General features: G+C 34.6%; 3 protein-coding genes and 1 long non-coding RNA gene across 4 annotated transcripts; 3 read left to right on the forward strand and 1 right to left on the reverse strand.

Annotated features, from left to right (window-relative positions):
- The first annotated feature begins 2,411 nt into the window (after window positions 1-2,411).
- Window positions 2,412-3,571, forward strand: LOC105967474 (transcription termination factor MTEF1, chloroplastic). Its single transcript, XM_012992071.2, has one exon. The coding sequence runs from the start codon at window positions 2,566-2,568 to the stop codon at window positions 3,412-3,414; it is 849 nt and encodes a 282-aa protein (XP_012847525.2). The 5' UTR covers window positions 2,412-2,565; the 3' UTR covers window positions 3,415-3,571.
- Window positions 3,572-7,375: 3,804 nt separating this feature from the next.
- On the forward strand, window positions 7,376-8,794 carry LOC148766629 (uncharacterized). The gene is made up of 3 exons (XM_088827355.1): window positions 7,376-7,685; window positions 7,811-8,281; window positions 8,385-8,794. The coding sequence occupies exons 1-3, from the start codon at window positions 7,376-7,378 to the stop codon at window positions 8,672-8,674; spliced, it is 1,071 nt and encodes a 356-aa protein (XP_088683481.1). The 3' UTR covers window positions 8,675-8,794.
- Window positions 8,795-10,468: 1,674 nt separating this feature from the next.
- Window positions 10,469-11,709, forward strand: LOC105961542 (uncharacterized). The gene is made up of 2 exons (XR_016034888.1): window positions 10,469-10,563; window positions 11,466-11,709. It is a non-coding gene; the product is annotated as an uncharacterized LOC105961542 (long non-coding RNA).
- Window positions 11,710-16,744: 5,035 nt separating this feature from the next.
- Window positions 16,745-18,091, reverse strand: LOC105967718 (cyclic dof factor 1). The gene is made up of 2 exons (XM_012992336.2): window positions 17,817-18,091; window positions 16,745-17,712 (listed from the first exon to the last, which is right to left on the reverse strand). Exons 1-2 carry the CDS (start codon window positions 17,934-17,936, stop codon window positions 16,900-16,902), a joined length of 933 nt encoding a protein of 310 aa, XP_012847790.2. The 5' UTR covers window positions 17,937-18,091; the 3' UTR covers window positions 16,745-16,899.
- Window positions 18,092-22,515: the final 4,424 nt, after the last annotated feature.

A 22,515-nucleotide genomic window follows, 5' to 3' on the forward strand; every position in this document is an offset into this window, starting at 1 on the left:
CTACGGGATAATCTCATTGCCATTTTTGTGATACATGTTGTTTCAAATTTTGCCCTTCTTTCCTGCATAGTGTCTTATTATTTAGTAATTAGGTATAGTTGTAATATATGGTTAGAGACATAGAAAAGAATATTGGCAGAAGTGGTGTACAACACTTGATAGCTGGTTGTATGGTTCCAAGAAATGAAAGTGTCCTTTATATTTCTATGACAAGTCCTCACATGTTTAGTTCAGAAAAAAAGCTTGACATTTCCTTTCATCCTGTCATCATATTTTTTGTCTTCTTTTTTTATTTATTTCAATTTGCAAGTTATTCAATAAAAACATATTTTCTCCAAATAAAAGTAATTTGAAGAGAGGCGTAGTCTTCCATATGAGTGATGTACGTCAAAGCCCTAAAGCTGTTTTCTTGATTTCGTAATTGCGTTTGACTCTCCTCTGTGTCCCAGTCAACTCTCGAGCCCCGTGACCCTCAAACCCTTCTCTAATAAATTAATAATATTATTAATAATAATAATAATAATAATAATAATAATAACAACACAGGATTGTTGAACCCAGGTAACAATTTGGAAGCCTAGTTTGTAATTGGGCCCAATATCAGTTGTAGTTTTGAAGCCCAAAAAGAATACACACCTGGGAAAAAATAATTTAAAATACATATAAGGTAATGTTTAGGTAAATTACAACCAACCTCCCTGAGATATGGTTAAATTACGGAAAAAAACTCAACATGTTTGGATAATACAACCACCTCTCAACTATAAATCATTTTACATGTCCACCCTTGCGGTGTCAAATTTAGTGACATATTCTAGATTATATGGAATATTCTCAATTTTGTACCCGTTTTATCTCATTCGAGCTCCACATTTTGAAGCAAGATGATCATAAGATGTGTTTATATCAGATTGCGATGCATCAGAAACTGCATATTTGCACAAAACAAGTACAAACTTAAGAACATTTCACCGAATCTAAAAGATTATGTTGAATTTGACATCGTAAAGGTGAACGTGTAAAAAGATTCATAGTTGACGGCTAATTGTAATTATCCAAACATGATGGATTTTCGTAATTTGATCATATCTCAGGAGTAGTTGTAATTTACCATAATATATAATGTACCCAAGCCGAATGGATGAATGGTGAATGATAATTCACGACCAAATTAACAAACATGAAATGACTATTCCGCAGTGTCATAACAATCTACATGATAACTAGTCACTCCAAATCCCACATAAGGGCACCTTTGGTTTAGTTGATAAGCCATGATATTACTAATAGTCACAGTTTATATGTTATTTGGTTTGCGTGTTGCAACTTGTCATGATAAATGGACCCACCAAATTTATCAGTCAATTGACTGATTATCTGTCAACCCGAATTTGGGTTGACAATTTATCATCTAATTATCTCATCATCTGACCTATTGTGCAATTACTTTGCTGCCCTTGCCCAAATAAACAATTACAAAAATATTGCATATAAATACGTATCTTCCCTAATTTGACTATCTCTTGAAGCCCTAATCAAAGGTAAGCAAGCAAGGCCGTTTTTTAACTCTTTGTTGCAGTACTTGCTACCAACGTTTCCGATAGGAAGGGGAAAAAAGGGCTGCTAGCTAGATTTCCAGCTACGATAGTTTCACCCCAATTCACATCGTCTTCAGGTAATGTTACTTCACTATTACGGTTTTAGTTGCAATAATATATATATATATATATATATATTATGTCCTCTGTCTTTTGTGGTATACATTAATGTTGAAGTATATAACCCATCTCTGTTTTTTTCTTCTGTTTTAACTGTAATTGTGAAATTACGAAATTCAGTTAATTGTATTAAGAATTTTTTTTATAAGAACACCAATTTCATACTGAACACCAATAGGCATACGACTACAAATTTTATACATAACACTAATTTTAAGAAGAAAAAAATGTCAAATGTTACCCCTCTATGCGGACACGCTACAAATTTCTACTAGATTCAGTGGTGTTCAAGATGTTTTCACCTCAAGTTTTAAACCACAGTGGCAATAATCAGGATATGATGTGTGCGAACAACTCCACCCTCCATGGGTATCGAAACTCGATCCCTGTTTAGCACCTGAATTACAAGTACTCATGGTTGATTGTAGTGAATGATTTTAGGAATATATTGTCGATGATTGAGGAAGCTCAATCGCTGAACAAATGAAACTCAAACCCTCATTTTGTGTCTGCAGATAAATTGGGGAAGAGGTGAGATGTTATATGTTTGCAATATAATAAATAGGGTTATAAGTGTATTGTAGTAAATTACTACCCAATCCTATCATGTGTTTACATTTCATTCAAACAAAATAATTAATTAGGTAAAAGCTATATCATATATTTATAAATCATACAAGTAATCATATTAATCACGAGATTAATAATCATATCCAAACTTAACCATCCCATCTATAAAACCAAAAGAAGCCTAAGGGTATTCTAGTCAAATATCTTACAAACTGTTTTTAACAAACTTATTCTATTTTCCCCTTCCCCTCACAAAAGTTTACATCAATCTGCTGAAATGATTCTCCGACTGCAAATTCCAACCCCAAATACCCAAAATACCCTCAAAACCATACTCTCCACCACCACCACCACTACTGCAGACTCCGGCCTCATATTCCGGCGGAAGCTACTCTACCTCCAATCCCTAAAAGTAAACCCCACAAAAGCTCTCAATAAAAATCCAAATCTCCGCTCCGCCCCTCTCTCCACCCTCCACTCCACCACCCAATGCCTCTCATCAATGGGCATCGAATTCTCCGCCCTCGGCCGGATCCTCGACATGTACCCGGAGCTACTCACATCCGACCCGTATTCAGATATATACCCAATTTTCGATTTCCTCCTCAACACCGTCGAAATCCCCTTCCCCGACATCCGGAAGTCGATAATCCGGTGCCCCCGCCTCCTCGTATCCGACCCGGAAACCCAATTAAAGCCCGCATTCGAGTTCCTGACCCGATTGGGCTTTTCCGGATCGAGTAGACTCACCTCTCAAACGACAGTGTTGCTGGTCTCGAGCGTTGAGTTTACCCTAATTCCAAAGATTGAGTTTTTATTGGGGTTGGGATTGGAGTATGACGAGGTGAAGAGTATGGTTCTGAGATCGCCGGGTTTGTTGACTTTCAGTTTGGAGAATAATTACAAACCCAAGACGGAGTATTTCTTGGAAGAAATGAATGGTGATTTGGAGGAAATTAAGAGGTTTCCGCAGTATTTTTCGTTTAGTTTGGAGAGGAAGATTAAGCCACGTCACATGCTTTTGACGGAGCATGGATTGTCGATGCATTTGTCGGAAATGTTGAAGGTTAGCGACGGAGAGTTCAATGCGCGGTTGATTGAGAAGCGTTTGAGAATGGTGGTGTAGAAGAAGATTTTAACTGTAGCTTACTGTAAGTTTCTCTTTCGTCGCATTCGTATGCAATTTGGGGTAATAATTTGATTGGTTATACGTCTAGTTTTTCTAGATTTTGTCGAAATGTACATGTTTTGTAGAAATGCAATCGATTTTTTTCTGCACACAATGTGTTTGCAATTATGCCTGAATGGTGATTGATCATTGTTCCCAGTCATGTTTCTATCATTATTGATACGTATTAGTGTTGGCCGATGATACAATTAGAATAGAATAGTGACCTGTAATTGTGAATTCACAAATTGGTATTTATCACATTAAGATTAATTGCTTATATATAAGTCGATGATTGTTGAGTTGGGACAAATATCCCTCGTCTTAGCTAGGGTTAATCGCCCAATGAAGCGTCGAAGGGTAATAACGTATTATTACAAATTAGATTTCACGGGTGCTAGCATATGTTCTTGGATGGATTGGATATTGACCTGGAATCGAATTTCATTTGCGTCGAATGTCGTCGACTATAGTTTTAGACTCTAAGAGCCACAAAGTTAAAAACGCACATAACAAGTGCAATCTTAAATGTGTTATTCACATTCTAAATTTTATGTTCGAGCTAATTCAACAAAAGTCAATAACAGCACTAAAATCGCCTTTGATAGTCTATAACAAGGATACTAAGCCCCGACTTTTACATAATCAGGGCTATTACTGAAATTCTCTCCTTAGATTAATTAATCAAATCAACATGCACATGTGTACATTTAAACATCGGGCAAATTACGACCACCTCCCTAAGGTAAGGTCAAATTACGAAGAAAAAAAAAACCCCTCTATTTTGGGTAATTACAATCATCCCCTCAACTATGTATTGTCTTACACGTCCATCTTACGGTGTCAAATTTACCTACTAACGGATGGGATATTTTGTAAGAAAATGCATAGTTCAGCGATAGTTCTAATTACTTTAAAGTAGGGATTTTTTTTCGTAATTTGACCTTACCTCAGAGGTGGCCGTAATTTGCCCATAAATATGATGTTCTAGTGTCTCTTGTGTGTGTGTGTGTGACTGTGTGAAATGAATTTTTTTATAGTAGAATTCAGAAGTTATAACAGATTTGATAGCTTCATGCATTTTTAGCTAAGTTTCTTGATTAAGTAACTAATACTTGATTATCCACTTCTTTGTTACTGATACTACATACTCAGATACTCTGATGATGACTTGTCTGAAATTAGCTAGAGCTAGCTTTGAAGGTCTTGCTTCATACACTGTCTGCAACTAAATATCTCTGCTGCAGTAAAGACAAGGAAAAAAGGGTATTATTATTATTATTATTTCAAGAAATTACTGAAATGCATTAAATTAACATACTAATAAAGTAATTAGCTACTAGTAAAATGGGGTGCTTAAAATATGTCCCTCCAATTGCAGCAAAAGACAAAAAAGACCTTCATTCAGTAAAATCTTGAACCTCTGTGATGCAATGCTTACATGAACATATCTGACATTTTCAAGATTATTAAATGATTTCTTCTTGGAAATGATCATCTGGTGATTTTCTGGTTAAAACTAATCACTCCTTCAAAAAAAGGATTGGTCAATGGTCAATGAGGAGAAATAACTATTGATTTTGATTGCAATTTGTTGTATACAATCAAATATGTGTGTGTATATGTGAATACACATACTACTACAGTGTACACTGCTCTGAACTTGTTAACATTTTTACAAAGATAACATGGGAAACTGTGGAAAACCAATCCATTTTTTTACCACTTTTGGAACATCAAAATCACAACAATTTCAACCATGTCAAAATTATCAAAAATATGAAACCTAAATAATTAAAAAATATATATATTTATTTGATAAATGTCGTTTCAGATTTAATAATAATGTTTTAACTTCAAACGTGTTTTTAACCATTTTTTAGCCTAGGTTTGGCAAAACTGAAAACACGAGATTTGTAGTTGTTTGAGTTAGCTTTGTAATCCAATTTGAATCTCCAAGATTGGATGAATAAAAATTAACCTTTTCTTACCTCACTGTTCAGAAGTTTAAATGTTATACTTTAATTTTATGGTTCACAAGAATAGTTAATTGATTGTCCTTGTCTGAGAAAGAGATACTAAAATCACACGTACACACACACACACACGCGCGTCATCCACAACAGCAAAATCTTGTCCTCACTCATAACTAAAATCTACCTCATCTATATCTTTGGCCAATTGTATTATCAGCAACTCCAACATTAATTTGTCAACAAATATTTGTTTCATTTATTATTATTTTTATTTAGGCCCAATGGCCATGTAATTGTCATGTGTAGAATATTCTTTTTTCAAATATTAATATTATTATGTATTTTATGTTATAGGTGTAACAAAAATGACAATTTCCATTCTTATCTGATTGTTTATCCATAAAAATCTATTTTTTGAACAAGTCTTTATTATCAATTTTGATTTCCGATTTTTTTAATTTTTTTAAAACTATATTAAATTTTGAGAAGTCATATACTGAGTTTCAACTTTGATTGAGAATGTAGTAAAATTCCTGTCACTGTTCTGATCCACCGCGCGCCAATTAAACGAAAACGTATGCAATTGGGTTTTGCTTTAATTGTATTGGGACTCGTGAAAACAATTTTATTCTAATTATTAAATAATCAATACTTTACAAATTTTGTTGTAACATAAAATATAATCTTTTTATGTTATCGACACAAAGTTAATTTTTTTTAACTGTATTATTTACGGGAAAACTAGCTTAGCTACTGCAGTGACAATTACTTTTGGATGAAGTTAGAATTAAATTCCAATATACAGTTTTGAGAGAGAGAGGATGATGTGAAAGATTGATGGATCGGAGGGGAACATTTAAGTAATAATATATTTAGTTATTACATTTAATTAATTAATATATTAATTATGATTGACAAGTTGGTGTTTGTGTATAGTTTGATAAGATTGAGGTATATATGTGTGTCTGAAATTGGAGACAACACGTTTTGTGTCTTACTTGTCATTGTTAAGAGAGACAATAAATAGTAAGCCCTCAAAACTGATACAACTATTAATCTTAACTTTCATTTACCTGTAAAAAAATGTCTGAACCGTGAAAACAATAAAGTGATTTGATGTAAGAAAAATATTTCCACTATTAATTAAACATCTCTTCTGTTTTTTTTCCAATACAGTTGCACTCGATAAAATATTAATCTCAAATTGAATATTCTAGTTGTTATGGACTAGAATTTAAGATAAATCCCAAATATATATAATTAAACTAGTAAACATACTTTGATTTTTTATGATATTTTTTAATTTTTTTTATCTTCAATTTTTGGTTTTTTTTTTTTTTTTTTTTTATGATATGCACACTGCAACACACGCACTGTGTGCCAATGGCGAGAGAGATTAAGTGAGAAGAGCATATATATAAGCAGAGAGATTCCATACATATATATATATATATATATATATTTATTGTATCTATAATCCATGTATAGACTATAGAGAGCTCTCTCTGCTACAAATACTTTCTGCTCTTCCCAAGATTACTCAATCCCACAACCGAATTAATTAATATATAATAATATATATATATATATATATATATATATATATATATATATATATATATATATATATATATATATATATATATATATATATATATATATATTATTATTTTGTGTACCCGAAATTAATTAAATCTGATAATAATCTGGTTTGTTTGTAGTTTTGTTAGTTAGTGTGATGATAATATGATATCGTCGTCAAAGTTAAGGTGGTGATGGACGTATGACCTGGTAACAGTATTACAGCAGCAGAATCTGTCAGACCTCAATACAAATTTCATTTTCAATTTCAAAATTAATTAAATACGGCAAAAAGAATATGATATATATATATGACGTAGCTGCTGCTTCTTCTTATAATTCTCCTCCTCCTCTTCAATGGTATGGTGGGAATGGTGTACGGCCCTGATAATAATATGAGCATTCCCTCCATTTCCATTTCTTCTTCCCAAGAAACACAACAGCAAAAAAGCTTTGCTTCCATTGATGAAAACCACTACCTCGGAGAAATTAATGTTAATAATAATAACAATAATAAAAATGCAGCAATTAGGCAGTCGTCAAAGCAGCAGGTATGTTCAAGAGGGCATTGGAGAGCTGCAGAAGACGCTAAGCTCAAGGAACTTGTTTCTCTCTACGGCCCTCACAACTGGAATCTCATCTCCCACAAATTACAATATAATGGAAGATCTGGTACGTACTATTTGTATATGTCATGTGTGTGTTTTTGTTATAATGAATAGAGATCATTTATTAATTAATATATTAATATTAATGTTGGTATATATATATATATATACATGATATATGATTATTAGGAAAAAGCTGTAGGTTGAGATGGTATAACCAGCTGGATCCGAGGATAAACAGAAGGGCTTTCAGCGAGGAAGAAGAAGAGAGGCTGATGTCAGCACACAGTCTTTACGGCAATAAGTGGGCCATGTTAGCTAGGTTGTTCCCCGGCCGTACCGACAATGCTGTCAAGAACCATTGGCATGTTCTTATGGCCAGAAACTACAGGCGACACCATTCCTCCTCCACTTCTTCTTTACTACTTACCAACACCAACACCAACACCAACACCAACAATATTATTACGGCCGCCGGCCTTTCTCTCTTCAATAATAGTTCATCCTCATTAGTCGAAGATCACGACGATGATCATTCCTTCGCCGCCGCCGCCGCCGTCGAGCCATCGGAGACACCACCACCGTTCCCAAACTCCGGCGGTGGTGCTCCGAACAACACACCTTTATGGGCACCACAGACATATCTTGGTTTATTTCCAGGTCAGAGCTAGTCAAAATCATTTCTTAGAAATTTAAAAAAAAAATAATTCGTTTAATTTTTTAATTAGGTCATGGAATTTTTTATTTTTTGTTTTTATTACAGGCCCGAGTACTAGTGAGATGATGAACGTTTTCAAGCACGCCAATTCCTACAATTACATTTCGTCCACGTCAGCAATTCATCCACAGGCACCACCACCACCACCTTGTCTTAATAATAAGAATAATAATAATTTCCCTAATTATTATTATTATTCAGAAATATTCACAGCGTCGTCTTCACCCAGCAGGCAGCAAGTTTCAACTGCAGGCATTGTAGTAGAAACTGCAGAGGAAAGAACCGCACCGCCGTTTATAGACTTTCTTGGAGTTGGCGGCACCCTTTTGAATTAAATTATTATCTATATGTATGTGAAGTTTTTTAATTAACTTAATTATAATGAATTAATGCGCTGTGTTTTCTTGCTTAATTAAATAATAATTATGGAATAACACAAATTAAGTACCTAATTATTTGCGGTGATCGATTTCACTATCCTCAGATGGAACTGTTTCAAAATGTGTGACAATGTCAATAATTAATTAGGTCTTCTCTCTCTCTCTCTCACACACACATGTACACTTTCTCTCTCTAAAAAACTGAGTACAGATAATTATGACGACACACAAATGCTTATAACATGGAAAAGTGGTGACAATGAGTGGGTTTATTTATGCGTATATCCATGGTGGTACATGTGCTGTTTATGACCAAGAAAGGAAATATCAGGGTTTTCTCTGTGTATCATGAAATAGGAGCGAGAGAGAGAGAGAGAGTAATATATATATATATATATATATATATATATATATATATATATATATATATATCACTACCAAAAAACAAGGCTTTTGTGACAGAAATTTAGTGACAAACCTAATCCGTCATAATGAGTGACCAAATTAGTGACCAATTTGTGACTGATTTGAAACAAAAAATAATACAATTTATTGTGACGGGTATGTGATGAATTATGTGACTAATTGCGTGACGACGAATATTCGATCACATTTCGGTCACAGATGTTGAGACGGAAATTTTTTCTGTGATAATAGCCGTCACAAATGGTTTATGGATTTACACTTTAATAAGTATCGGTCTCAGATCGGTCACCAAGTTCTTCTCGTCATAAATGCGTCACATATAATTCGATCGCATATCCGTCATAATTGAAGTCAAGTCAAAAATCCATCACATTGTACTTTTCGTCGCAGACGCGTCACATATAATTCGGTCGCAAATTCGTCACATTCTAAATCCCGCCACTAACCCGTCATAATGTCCATTTTGTCACAAATGTGTCACATATAATTCGATCACAAATCTGTCATTTCTAAGTTCCACCATTAATCCGTCACAATGTACTTTTCGTCACATATGCGTCATGTATTATTCGGTCGCAAGTCCGTTACATTTTAATGTTCCGCCATTAATCCGGCACAATATCAAATTCGTCACAAATGTGAATTACACTAATTTATTAAACTCTCTTGTATTAGTGTATAACAAATATATTGTTTAAATCTATATATATATATTGGAATACACTCTTACATCTCACACTCAAAATCTATTACTTTTTGAACTCTAATTAGTATTAACTAATGCTTAACTTTTTTTTGTATTATACAAATGTTTTGAAATTATTTTAATTTTGTAAAAATACTGATAATTAATGTTATAGTTGTTACAATTATTATTTAATTTTATAACTTATTAGTTCAAAGATATTAACCAGTAAAGAATATAATTATAACTTTGTTATTTGATTTATATACATAATTTTTTAAACTAAAGAAAAATGATAGAAAAAAATTAACAAATTAATTTAACTTTTATATTTTTGCCAAACACACACTTAATTTAAATAACAGTAATAATAATATATTACTTGGTGTTTTGATTGATTTAACAAAAACAAATTAATAATATATATACCCTTAATTTGAATCAACTTATAATAATATATATGTAAATAATAAATATAAACTTACCATATATTAAATATAATAACCTATCAAACACACAAACAAACGGGGGTTTCATTATTTTCCCCCAAAACCGCCGCTCACATCTTACGACTTCAATCCCCGGCGAGCAGCTTAACCCCATGGGTAAGAGAGATTCACTTCACCGGAGAGAGAATCTAAACCACGGCGATAGAGAAGCAGGGACGAAGAAAAGGGGATAGATCTACCCTCTCCTTCAGCGATGACAGTCGTTTTCTTACCCGAAGTTGCAGGTGCAGTTTACCTCTTTATCTTTTTAATCCAATTTCAGAATGAGGTTTGTAGCTGAGATTGATTTCAATGTGCAATTTCTAGTTAAATGGGTTTTATTTTTTATGTACATATTAACCCCTCTAGATGGTTGATTATTAGCACTATCTATTAAATAAGTAGTTATATTATTTTAGATTCTCGCAATTTGGAAGCTTATAATTGCTCCCCAAAGTAATGAAGTTCAAACAAGAATTGATCCAATTATGGGACTTGTAGATGTTGTAGTAATATAGAGACAATAAATAAGAAGATCTGTAGAACAAATTCTCTATTCGTGTAACCCGTGTCCTAATAAATTAATGCATAAATCCTAAATCAAGTGTTGTTCTTGGCAGGAAAACAAATGTAATAGAGAGGCCTCAGATGATCATCTTCCATTAATAGAAGAAGCCAGCATGTATATATGCTTATTGTTCCGTTGCACTTCTCACTTTTAAATTTCTTTCTTTCTATTTTTTATCGAAAATTGTGGGACTGCTGTGCAATTCCTTACTGCTAGTAAACTGAAAATTATTATCATGTCGTTGGTTTGAGCATATATATTACCGGACTTTGTATATGATGAGAAATATAGGTTGTGTTATGTCAAGGGTTCATGTCAAGTGTACTTCATTTTATTTGTTTTTTATGGTCTGAAAGAATTTAGAATTCAAATTGTTTAGTTTATTATTCTGAAATGGTGGTTTTCACTTCGATCTATGGCTTGTTGAATAGGAGTTGAAATTTCATTTTGTTTTGATTAGAAGTTGTAAATTTGTAATGTCACTTGAAATCCTTTCTATAATTCCTGTCTAATTTGGTTTCTTCTTTCGCTAATACCTAAAATTCTTAATCGTGATTATTTTTCATGTGGTTATCACAGGATGTCAGCTGTTAGGGGAGCGGTGTACAACGAAAGGTCTAGAGCGATGTGATATGTATGAAGCTACAAATACTTCATTGAAATAAGATCTGTGTCGTTGGTTGTGATGTATTGTGCATTTTTGGGAACTATTAAGGTTTATCTGAGTTATGTTTGCAATGACTGTAGATGTGAACATTGAAATATATCTGAAGGGATGTAATGTTGATATTAAGACATATTTATGTGTAATTATTTTTGTTGATATTGTTATGAATGATTTATTTTGGAGATTTATAGAATTTAAAATATTTTAATAGCAGGTTAAGAAATTCATATATAAAATTGAATAAAAGATAATTTTTACATAATAACTTCTGACGGATTGTTTGTGACAGAGGGTTAGTGACGAATTGCGGACAACAACAATTGTTTGTGACGACATCCGTCACATATATTAGAGAGAATATTTTGTTGATTAATGACGAATTACTGATAAACAAATATTATGTGACAGAATCCGTCACATACTTAAGCGACAAATTATTGACAGGAAATATTGTTTTGCGACGGAATCCGTCACAAATTTTATGGGAATATTTAGTTCATTAGTGGCGAACTATTGACAAACAAAAAATGTTTTTGACAGAATCCGTCATAGATTTTAGGGACCTTGTATATGGTATTTGTGACAGAATTATTTTTGTTTGTGACCAACTATTCCGTGATAAACAATGTGACGGAATTAAAATATTCGTCACAATTGCAGTTTGTGACGAGGGTTTTTCTGACAAACGTATTTTGTCATGACTCCGTCACTAAAGCTTATTTGTGACAGATTATGATCAATTTTTTGACAAAATTGGTTGTCAGTGAAGCCTTGTTTTTTGGTAGTGTATATATATATATATATATATATGAAAGACATCCTTTTCTCATGGGCCTGCAAATATCAGGCATGAATTATGGTCCTCAAATACAAACACACACACACACAAAAGAAAGAAATAAAAAATACAAATAATTTCATTGCATTGCATTGAAGTGGTAACTGTTTTGGCTGAGCAGAATCATCTGCTAGAGTGTTGACGCCACGTACCCACATGGGGTGATTATATTATTGTTACTTGAATATTACATAAGTCATTTTTATTACAGCACTCGATCTCCTATTAACTATTACAGATTTAAAACCTAGGTGAAAAGGGATTAAGGATAATATATATACTAATATATATATATATATCACTTACGGAAGAATAAAGACCCAAATCAGAGGAAAATAACTAATATACGTGTGCTAACATCTCTCTCTCCCGTTCTAAAGACTTCATTTATAGAGGCACATACAACAATTATCGGTGGAAAATCCATCTTAATTTTTGTGAGTAATAATTTTTTTTTTTTTTTTTTTTTTTTTTTTTTTTTTTTCTTCTTATGCTTCTTTCTTCTTTCTTTCTTCTTCTTCTAATCCTTCTTCTTTTTTCTTCTTCTTTTTTTTCTTTTTGTTTTTCTTGTTTCTTTGTTCTTCATCTTCTTTTTTCTTTTTCTTTTTCTTGTTTCTTTTTTCTTCATCTTCTTCTTTTTTCTTCTTTTTTTTTTTTAATGGCACGTGGTCCGAGGTGTGTGGAATTGTAGGTTCTTCATTCTGTCTTCATATTTGGAGTAGATGGGTTTGCCCATTACTATTTTATTTGACGTTTATTTTGTATGACGTTGTCATTGGTTTGACGCGTTGCTTATATGTGTTTACATTTAACATTGTGCGTGATGTACTTGATGAGGGGATCAGACTCTCAAGATTTTTTGATGGGGATCGTGCCCCTTGTTAGACCTCATGGGTCGTAAATATGTTAGGACCGTGGCCACGTTTTAAATGTAGAACCCAATAAAGACAGATAGAGAAGTTTATAAAATCAAGCTGGCCAGGCTATATAGATCATTATAAAATCTCTAAGTGTTCTCAGGGTTAATGTTGACTTGAGATAATAATTATGTAGTTGTTGAGTAATAACACCAAGTGTAAGGGAAATAACTTGTTTTATTCATTGCTTGAAAATGTAAAGATTACAAGCATATTGAGGCGAATGTGACTTAAACAAATAAGGAGCGAATCGCTAGAAATAACTAAACTCGTACTAAGTAGTTGATGTAGGGGTTTCGTCCAATTGATGTAGAGAGGTGAGGGGATTCATCATCCTTAAGGTAGGGTAGCCCCCCAGTTTAGAATGATGCGATCACTAACAATGTTATGAGCTCCAGAGACTCCAAGTGTCATTGACATCATTGGAAGTCCAGAGATGTAGAAGGAGATTGTCAATGAGATGTCGACGATTGTCGTCGGCCATCTCGTCGCCGGGTGTTGAATTGATCTACATATCTTTTCCTCTTGGGAGGAGGGAGAGCCGAAGCCTCTTCGATGTGCACGTGTTTCTCAGCGCGACTTAGTAGCTCTTCCAGAGTGGTTGGAGGTCTTCCTGCAATAGATTCCTTGAATCTACTTTCCTTCAAGTTTTGTTGAATGATTCTAGAGAGTATACTTCCTCCCACGTTAGGAACTTTGTGAGCTGCCTCTACAAATCGTTGAATGTAGTTGCGGAGGGTTTCGCCCTCTCTCTGGGTGATATTGAAGAGGTACGCGGGAGTCTTAGCGTACTCTTTATTGATAGCGAAATGGTGGGTGAAGCGATCCGTTAGTTGGGAGAGAGCTTCAATTGACCCAGTGGGCAATGAGTTGAACCAGCTCAATGCTCATTCGGAGAGCGTTGTGCGAAACATCTTGCACATCGCCGCATCAGTTGGGCCATATAGATCTGCCATGGCGTAGAACTTTTCAAGGTGCTCCTGTGGGTCACTAGTTCCATCGAACTGCGGTAGACTCGAGACCTTTACCCGTTGGGGTAGTATCTCATTTATTATTGCGATAGTGAAGGGACTGCGCCTTATTGGAGGTATTGCCCTTCCACCAATAGGATTACCTATGTGGGGGAGGTGATTTGAGCGAGATACCCGACTGTTAATCTCATCATCTCCAGCATTGTGTGGAGGTACTCGTTGGCGAGAGGCGTTGCCTCTTGAAGGTGAACGTGGGACTTGTCGCCCAGTTCGTGCATTATGGCGATGAGTAGATTGTTGCATTCGAGACCTAGGGTCTGAGGTGGATGTGTTATCCGGTGGCGGTGGAGGTCGTTGTGCCACGGGTGGAGATGCAAGGAGAGCGTTGACTCCCGTTGTGGCGATATATTGTGCCACTGCTTCAGTGGCAGCTCGAGCTGAAACTTCCGCAATCATGTGTTGGAGGGCCTCTTCGGTTATATGAACCGTTCGAGGAGCAGGGACTGGTGGATCCTGTGGGGGATTTATCTGGACCTCATGAGGTGGATCCTGATTACGAGGAGGAAGTGGTAAGCCAGAGCCTCCACGAGGTGGAAGGTTGTTAGCATTGGCATGTTCTCTCCGAGTAGATGACTCAGGGACATCATGCTCGCTACGTGATCTTGTATGCTTTCCCACAGACGGCGCCATTATGATGATGCTAAAAATAGATCACCTTAAATAGTTGAGATCGAGGGAGCTGGGAGAGCAAAGTGGATCACTGCTCACGTGCTAGATGGCCCTGAGATACCTGCGAACAAAGAACACGTGAACTAGCCCGGGGGTTGATCCGGCGGAAACCCCTCCGACGCTCAAGTCAGACGTGAAGATAGTCGGTAATTGTGGAGAGAATTCGAATAGAAGAATTTATTGAATAATAATTGCGTACCTTAATTAAATGAACTTAAGTTATATTTATACTTTATTGATTGGGCCGAGATCAATTTATCGGGTCTAACCTTATTTGGATATGATTGGATCTCCGTAGAAATAGCTATTAAATTGGGCATGTGGCCCAGTAAATATGGGTCTATTGGGCTGGGCCAATAGGCATATCATATATATATATATATATATATATCACTTACGGAAGAATAAAGACCCAAATCAGAGGAAAATAACTAATATACGTGTGCTAACATCTCTCTCTCCCGTTCTAAAGACTTCATTTATAGAGGCACATACAACAATTATCGGTGGAAAATCCATCTTAGAGTCAAAGTCAACCATCATCAGTTTTGTTTGACTTAAAAGTCACCGGAACAAGACAAAGAGAAAGGAGGAAGGACGAAAATACAAAGATAGAGAAAGTACAGAGTGGCGGAAGTATACTATATTTACAACAAATTAAGAAAGTAGATCTGACTAATTCAAAGGATGAGACGGACTGACGGAAATGATTGACTACCCAAGATGGACGGTCAAGATGAAAATCCAGAAGTTTCTCCATATAAATCGGGCTTGAGCAAATCATTGACCTGACACCAAGACTAGACCACCTCAAGTGGATTGAGAGTTGGGCTCATTTCCAAACTGAGCAAATAATTTGGGCCAAACTCCTCACAAAAGTGGTCACATTCTCTTACTTTTTGTTAATCTTATGTCGGCATTCGGGGTGGATATTCTATGAATCCAATGGAAACCAACGCTTTCGGGTAATATTAGGAAAATTTGAGAAACTGAGTCTGGAAATTGAAACAATTTTTTTTCTTCAAATTGAATTAGACGAAATATTACGGATGACCGTAATTTGTCATATATATGAGAGGTTATTAAACATAATGCCAAATAATGGTAAGATGTCGAACCATCACTATTCACTAAATAAATGGAAAACATTTAGTTAAAAAAGAGGTTGTCTTAGGATCACATGCCTAAGGTCCCATTCGGCCATTCCAACTCAATTTTGAGCTAATTTATGTGGCCTTCAATTTCTGATAGCAACGTTATATTATCTCTTAATCTCTTTTGTCTCACCCTGCACTATTTTTTCTTTTACATTAAAAAGAAAAGAAAAAGAAATATCCATTACAAAATCTATCTAATAAAAAATGTAGACAATACATATTATTGTGTTATAAAATTGTGGGATGAAAAAGAGAAGAAAATTCAAGAATTAAAAAGATTTGCATCATTTGGGATCACTTGGATTAGATTTCTATTTTTCTCCGTTTTGTACAACTTGCACCTGATGAAATATAAGGAACAATTATATGTATGTCCGCTTAATTGATAGTTATTTATGAAAATCTACAATTTAAAACAACATGGTATATTTCACATGTATAAAACAACATGACATTATTCAAAGATTTATTTTTTAGGACAAGAATATGAATCCTTCACCAGCTCTAAATTAACAGCCAAATTAAACTATGTCAAAACTTGCACATATACAAATAAAATAAAATAAAAACCTTGGCTAATTGCACAAAAATCGAATTTTTATATACATTTGCTGATACAAAAACCGTTCTGCAACAGCAGTTTCATTTCATGTCACATAAAACTTCAATATCTAGAGTGTTAGACATATAAAAGAATATACTCCGAATATTCCTTCCTCCGTTACATTTCATCGTCACGCAAGCTCCTGGAAGTTAACCGACCTAGATAACGCCGCCGGATTAGCTTGTAACACCGTCTCCGTACTATCAACGCTTCTATTATTATTATTATTATTATGCCTAAGCTTCGGATCAAAAGCCTTAAAAGCAAACGAACCGATTTTCTCTCTCTTCATCCCAATTGTCGACCAAATCGAACTCTTTGCAGCTTCGTTCGGGTCATCAATCCTTAACATCTTCGGTCTAATCATAGTTTTTTGATTTTCTTCCCTCGGATGTTTCCCGAGGACGGAAGATTCCGGATTTGACGGAATATTCCACGGAGAGTTAGTTACAGCAGATCCCCAATACGACGCCGTTGGATAAAACGCAACCGGGAATCCATTCCGGGTCGAATTTGGATCCGCGTTACTTGGGCCGAAAATAAAGAACCCGTTTGGATTTAAGTGATGGCCCGCCCCGTTTTCCTGGACGATGACGTGGCGGTAATTCTGAACGACGACGTTTTTGTTCTTCCGTCGGCCGGAGCCGACGGGCACGTTCCTCATCGTGCCGCCGCAGGTCCAGTAACGCTGGCACTTCCGGCAGAAGTAGCGGGGTTGGTTGACGTTGTAGTTGTTGAAGTAGCAGAATTTGGTGTCCATGCTTTCGCAGCGTGGGCAGGGTAAAATTTCGTCGGGCTTTTTTAGGGTTTCCTTTTCCGGCGAGGTGTTGCTGCTGCTTTCCGTCTGTGAAATTTCCGAGTTTTTCGTCGGAGATTGCGCCGCCGTTCCGTCGCTGATTTCGGATTCGTCGTACTCGTGTGTGATCTCTCCTCCCGATAAATCCTGTAGTAAACAAAACAAATCCAATCAATTCAACACATATACATACACAGATAGATACATACATACATAGTATTATTACACAGGAGATCAGATCGAAGACAAACCTTTGTCTCTAGTGAAGTTGATGTAACAGAGGAGCTCTGAATCTGGTCAATAAATGGAAGCAAATCTATGGTTTTTCCAAACAGCTTAATTGAATGATCCTTTACTACAATTCCTGACATTTTTTTTCTTTTTGTTCTACTTTGTGAGTTTCAGTTCATACTGTGTTAGAAATTTGAATTTTTTAATGTTAATTGTTTGTTGAATGTGGTGTGGTGTCTATAAGGGGGGAGAAAGTAGGAGAGAGAAAGTTGGGGAGGGGTACCACGTCAGCAGTGGGGAATGAATTCTCAGCCACAAGTTTGTTTTTGTGGGCTTTAAAGGAAAATCTTTCTATTGGTTAATGGATTTCAGGAAGTTGCCTCTTTTGTTGCTTTTTTTTTTTATTTATTATAAAAATTAGAAATGCTTTGGCCTTTGGGACTTTTTGTCCACCTCAGCTTTCACTTTCCTAATTCATTGACTCCATTTTTCTTGCAAGAGTTTTGTATTATGTGAGTGAAGTGTTTTTTGGGCATTTCCTAATTTCTCAACCTATATTAATTTGGTCATTTTCTGTTAAAATGTCCTCAAACGGAAATTTTGGTCAATTTTGCCCATTCAACATAAATGCTGTATTTAGTTTCTTGCCCAAATGACGAACCACCCCCGAGATAAGATATAACTACGAAAGAATCCCTATTGTTTGCAAAATTACAACTACCTCCCTCAACTATGTATTGTCGTCTTCCTTTACAATGTTAAATTTACCTAGAGGAGTTCATCCGGTCGGTAAACCGATCAAATCGAACCGAACGAAAATTCGTACATGCCGATTAGAAATAAGTATTTAAACTAAAACAAATTAAAAATAAATAAATAACTCAAAATTAAATTTTGAATATTTTTAATAAAATTTTGGTAATTCGGTTACTCATCGAACCAAACGCTATCGGTATGAAATTTTGGCGTACCGCAATTTCTGGACAATTTTAAAGAATGAAGGTCTCTAAATTTATCAAATGAAGAGATTTTATTTTAAGATGATACACACTTGAAGGGTGCTTGTAATTACGCAAATAATTTAAAGTTTACCTGTTATTTACTCTTTTTGGAGAATAAAAATGATTTAGTTCCATGCATTTTTCTCATTTCTAGCTGTCAAAAAAATCAGACAAATTAAAATCACGTGGCAAACGGGGACACGTGTGGGCACAGCCTCTGAAAAGTGAATGAAAAGCCCAGCTACCAGTCCACATAACTCCAGCACATAATATGCCGACGCGTGTCCCACTATACTTTTTCCTAGTGGCTGTAATCTAATTTCACGGGATCCCAAAATACAAAACTTAAGAGTAGCTCTCCACCTGGCGACACGTGTCGTTGTATTCTAAGAGATAAGAGACTGGGGTCCACACGCTCAATAGTATCTTTTTCTCTCTTATCCTCTTCGATTTCCATGTTTTACTTCCTTGATTTTGATTCTCTACTTATACAATAATAATAATAATAATAAATCAATTATTTAATTTGATTATCTACTTCAATTTTATATAATTAAAAGAATAAATAAAGAAGTCACGATCCAGATCCACATATATGTCAACTCAAATAGGGCTTCTCACCTTAGCCACATACATATTTAAATTTGGCCCACCTAAAAACGCAATAAAGCATTTCCATAAAGTGGTTATTTACTTGTGTGGCTGCGTTTGTGTTTAATTAAAGGTTTTCTTGATTAGTAGTAGTTAATTACTACATAATTAAGTGCATTATTATCACATACTATAGGTAATTTTGAGTGTTCATATTTCAAAGTATATACAGCTGAACAAATCATGTCAAATAAAGAGTAGTCTGATTTGACCCGTAACAATACCAAATTATTGGAGCAATGTGGTCTAAATAATTAGTAAAAGTTTGTAAGACGTTTCTAAAATTAGGGATTGCAATTTGACCCGTCCCGCCACGACCCAAAAAACATGGGGCGAGTAACGGGGCGGGTATGGGATTGGTTTTTCTGTACCCTCCCCGCATTCCTGCCTCGTCGTTGTATATATATATATATATATATATATATATATATATAATTGCACTATTGTTTTAAATCAAATTTTTATATAATCTTATTTTTATAAAATTTAATTTAATTTTTATTGTTTTAAAATTGTTTTCTTCATGAAATTCAATTAAACTTTTATTGTTTTTAACTCATTTTCACAAGAATAAATTGAAGAAAAAAAATACGTACGGATACGCGTTAATATAAAAAAAATATAGGGATATATTTACAAATTATAAAAATATAGGGGTACATTTATAAATTATAATAATATATTTATAAGTCGCCAAATCGCATAAGAGAACCGCTCGTGTTCTTGGTCGATGTTGTCGCTAGAGTTTTGGAGTTTTGGATAGACTCTTAATGAAGACAAGGGAAATATGTGTTAGAGAGAAAGAAAAAAAATGCGTATTATTTATTAGGGTTTGTCTTCAAATATAAGAGCCGTATCCCAACTTTTTTAAAATTGCGGTCACTGCCCGATACGGCCCGACACGGATGTTCGAGCCGTGTCCAAGTGTCCAGATGTCGGATACGGGGACTCTAAACTTTCTAAAAGTGTTCGTGCATCATAGTATATGTGTAATTTTTTTGGGATTTTGCGGGTACCCGCATAATGTTTATAGGGACGACGGGAATTTTTACGGGAATGGGCTTAAGCTAGGCCCAGCAAAACAATCTTATGTTATATTTTTACAATTAATGGGCCGAGAGGCCCATTTTGTGCCTATTCATTTATTTTCGGCCCTTTATTATATAATCAGGAAATTATTTTGCAAAATCTCTTGCAATAATTAGTTTATTATTAGACTAGTTGGGGGTTAGTTGAAGTATACATACAGTTCATAATTAAATAATTTGGAAATTAATAGATATTCAAGAATTAGGACAAATCACAATATTAATGATTTGAAAGACATTACCATAAAGTTGCAGCAGCTGTTATCTCCAAAATTATTGCAATAAATCCCAAAGCATGCCCTCAACTTTATTAATGGTGAAATATATAAAGCAGAATAGACAACACAAAATTAATTAATGGATCTAAACTTTACCACTATCTATCTTTTTATCAGACATTATGTTTGATGCATTTGTAATGAAACTCAATAAACAGTGTCTAAATAGAGACAGAAGCCAATAATTAGGTACATATTCGAGTAGAATGGAAAAGACCGTTTCGCCCGCGAATGAATTCGAAGGAAGGGATAAGTAGCCATTAGTATTATTATTATTGTTCTATGGTGGGAAAGTGACAAGTTTTCTTTCTGAGTACCTTTTCTTGATTCGTAGAGGCCATATTCTTCGAATCGTGGTCTTTTTTTTTTCTTTTTTTTTTTTTTTGCCGTGCGTTTAGATTTACGAGATTTCACTCTCCAAGTCTCTTTATGGGGTCCCCTTATAAATTCTCCACACAATATAGAAAGAATAATAATTGATGAGAGGCAACTACTTTTGTTAAGATTGTTTAGCATCATCCTAGAATCTCCTTTTCTTGTTATGGAATACATTAAAGCAAGAAAGGAACTTCGAGTACTTTCTTTTTTCTTTTTTCAAGCATGTCCGCCACTTCAATGGTAAGTGAACTACGTACCGATTATGGAAAACGAAACGCATAACGGAGGAAAACGCACGCGCGCTGCACATGCTTCGAAATGCAAGCAACATGAGTATGTAACAAAATGTTAATGTTAAATTGCGTTAGTGTATATATAATATATGTACATATGGCAGTGAGATGGCAAAAGATTTGGGGATTAATCATTGGATTTTGATTCCATGGATAATTAAGTCTTTGCCCGCAACCCAAGAAATGTAAAAGAATGATCTTGATCCTAAATGACTTTTGGGATTTGTTGTTTGCCATTGTGACTTTCTTTTCGTTTCTTGTCTTTTTCTTTTTCTTTCTTTACTTAAGATTTTCTAAAATCAAGATTTGATGGATTTTCTCACATTAAATAGTAATCCATGAATGGCCTCCGATATTGCGGGTTTAACTTTTAATGCCGACTCTGGTCAGAAATTTTCTAATTTTGAAACAATATTTTTCACTAAGATTTTGTCGAGATGCATGTGATAAATATCGTTTCACTTTTAATAATACCATTTTAACTTTAAACGTGATTGTTGAACATTTTTGTGTCTCACTTTCACAGAATTCAAAACAAGGAATATGTTATTCTTCGAGATCTGCGTGAATATTTTAAAATTGGCTTTTAAATCCAACTTGAATCACTTGATCATTGTCTGTTTTAAGTTTTCTAAATTCAAAATGTAACTAATTCATAGACAATTTTGCCAGCTGACGTCTAATCTAACCAATGCAAGTTGGATTAGAAAGGCACCTCAAATAAACACAATGTTACGTGGTTTGAATTTTGCTGAAATCAGACTAGCAAATGATCAAAATCACATTCAAAAGTCTAAATGATATTATTAAAAAATTGAAACAATATTATCCAAATTTATTTTTGATTTTCCGAATTTCTTTTTTGAATCAAAATTGAAATTCTAATATGTATATATGAGATCGAATTTTCAATCTAATTTTAATTTTCGAACAATCCAATCTTTTCCGGGATTAAACTAGTAATTGTGATGGGGGCTAGTTCGACAGTTTGGGCCCAACTCAACTAAGTGTGTTTGATTATCTGGATATT

Source organism: Erythranthe guttata, chromosome 12 (assembly GCF_056151865.1).
Source record: "Erythranthe guttata isolate IM_541 chromosome 12, IM_541, whole genome shotgun sequence".
NCBI lineage: Eukaryota > Viridiplantae > Streptophyta > Magnoliopsida > Lamiales > Phrymaceae > Erythranthe > Erythranthe guttata.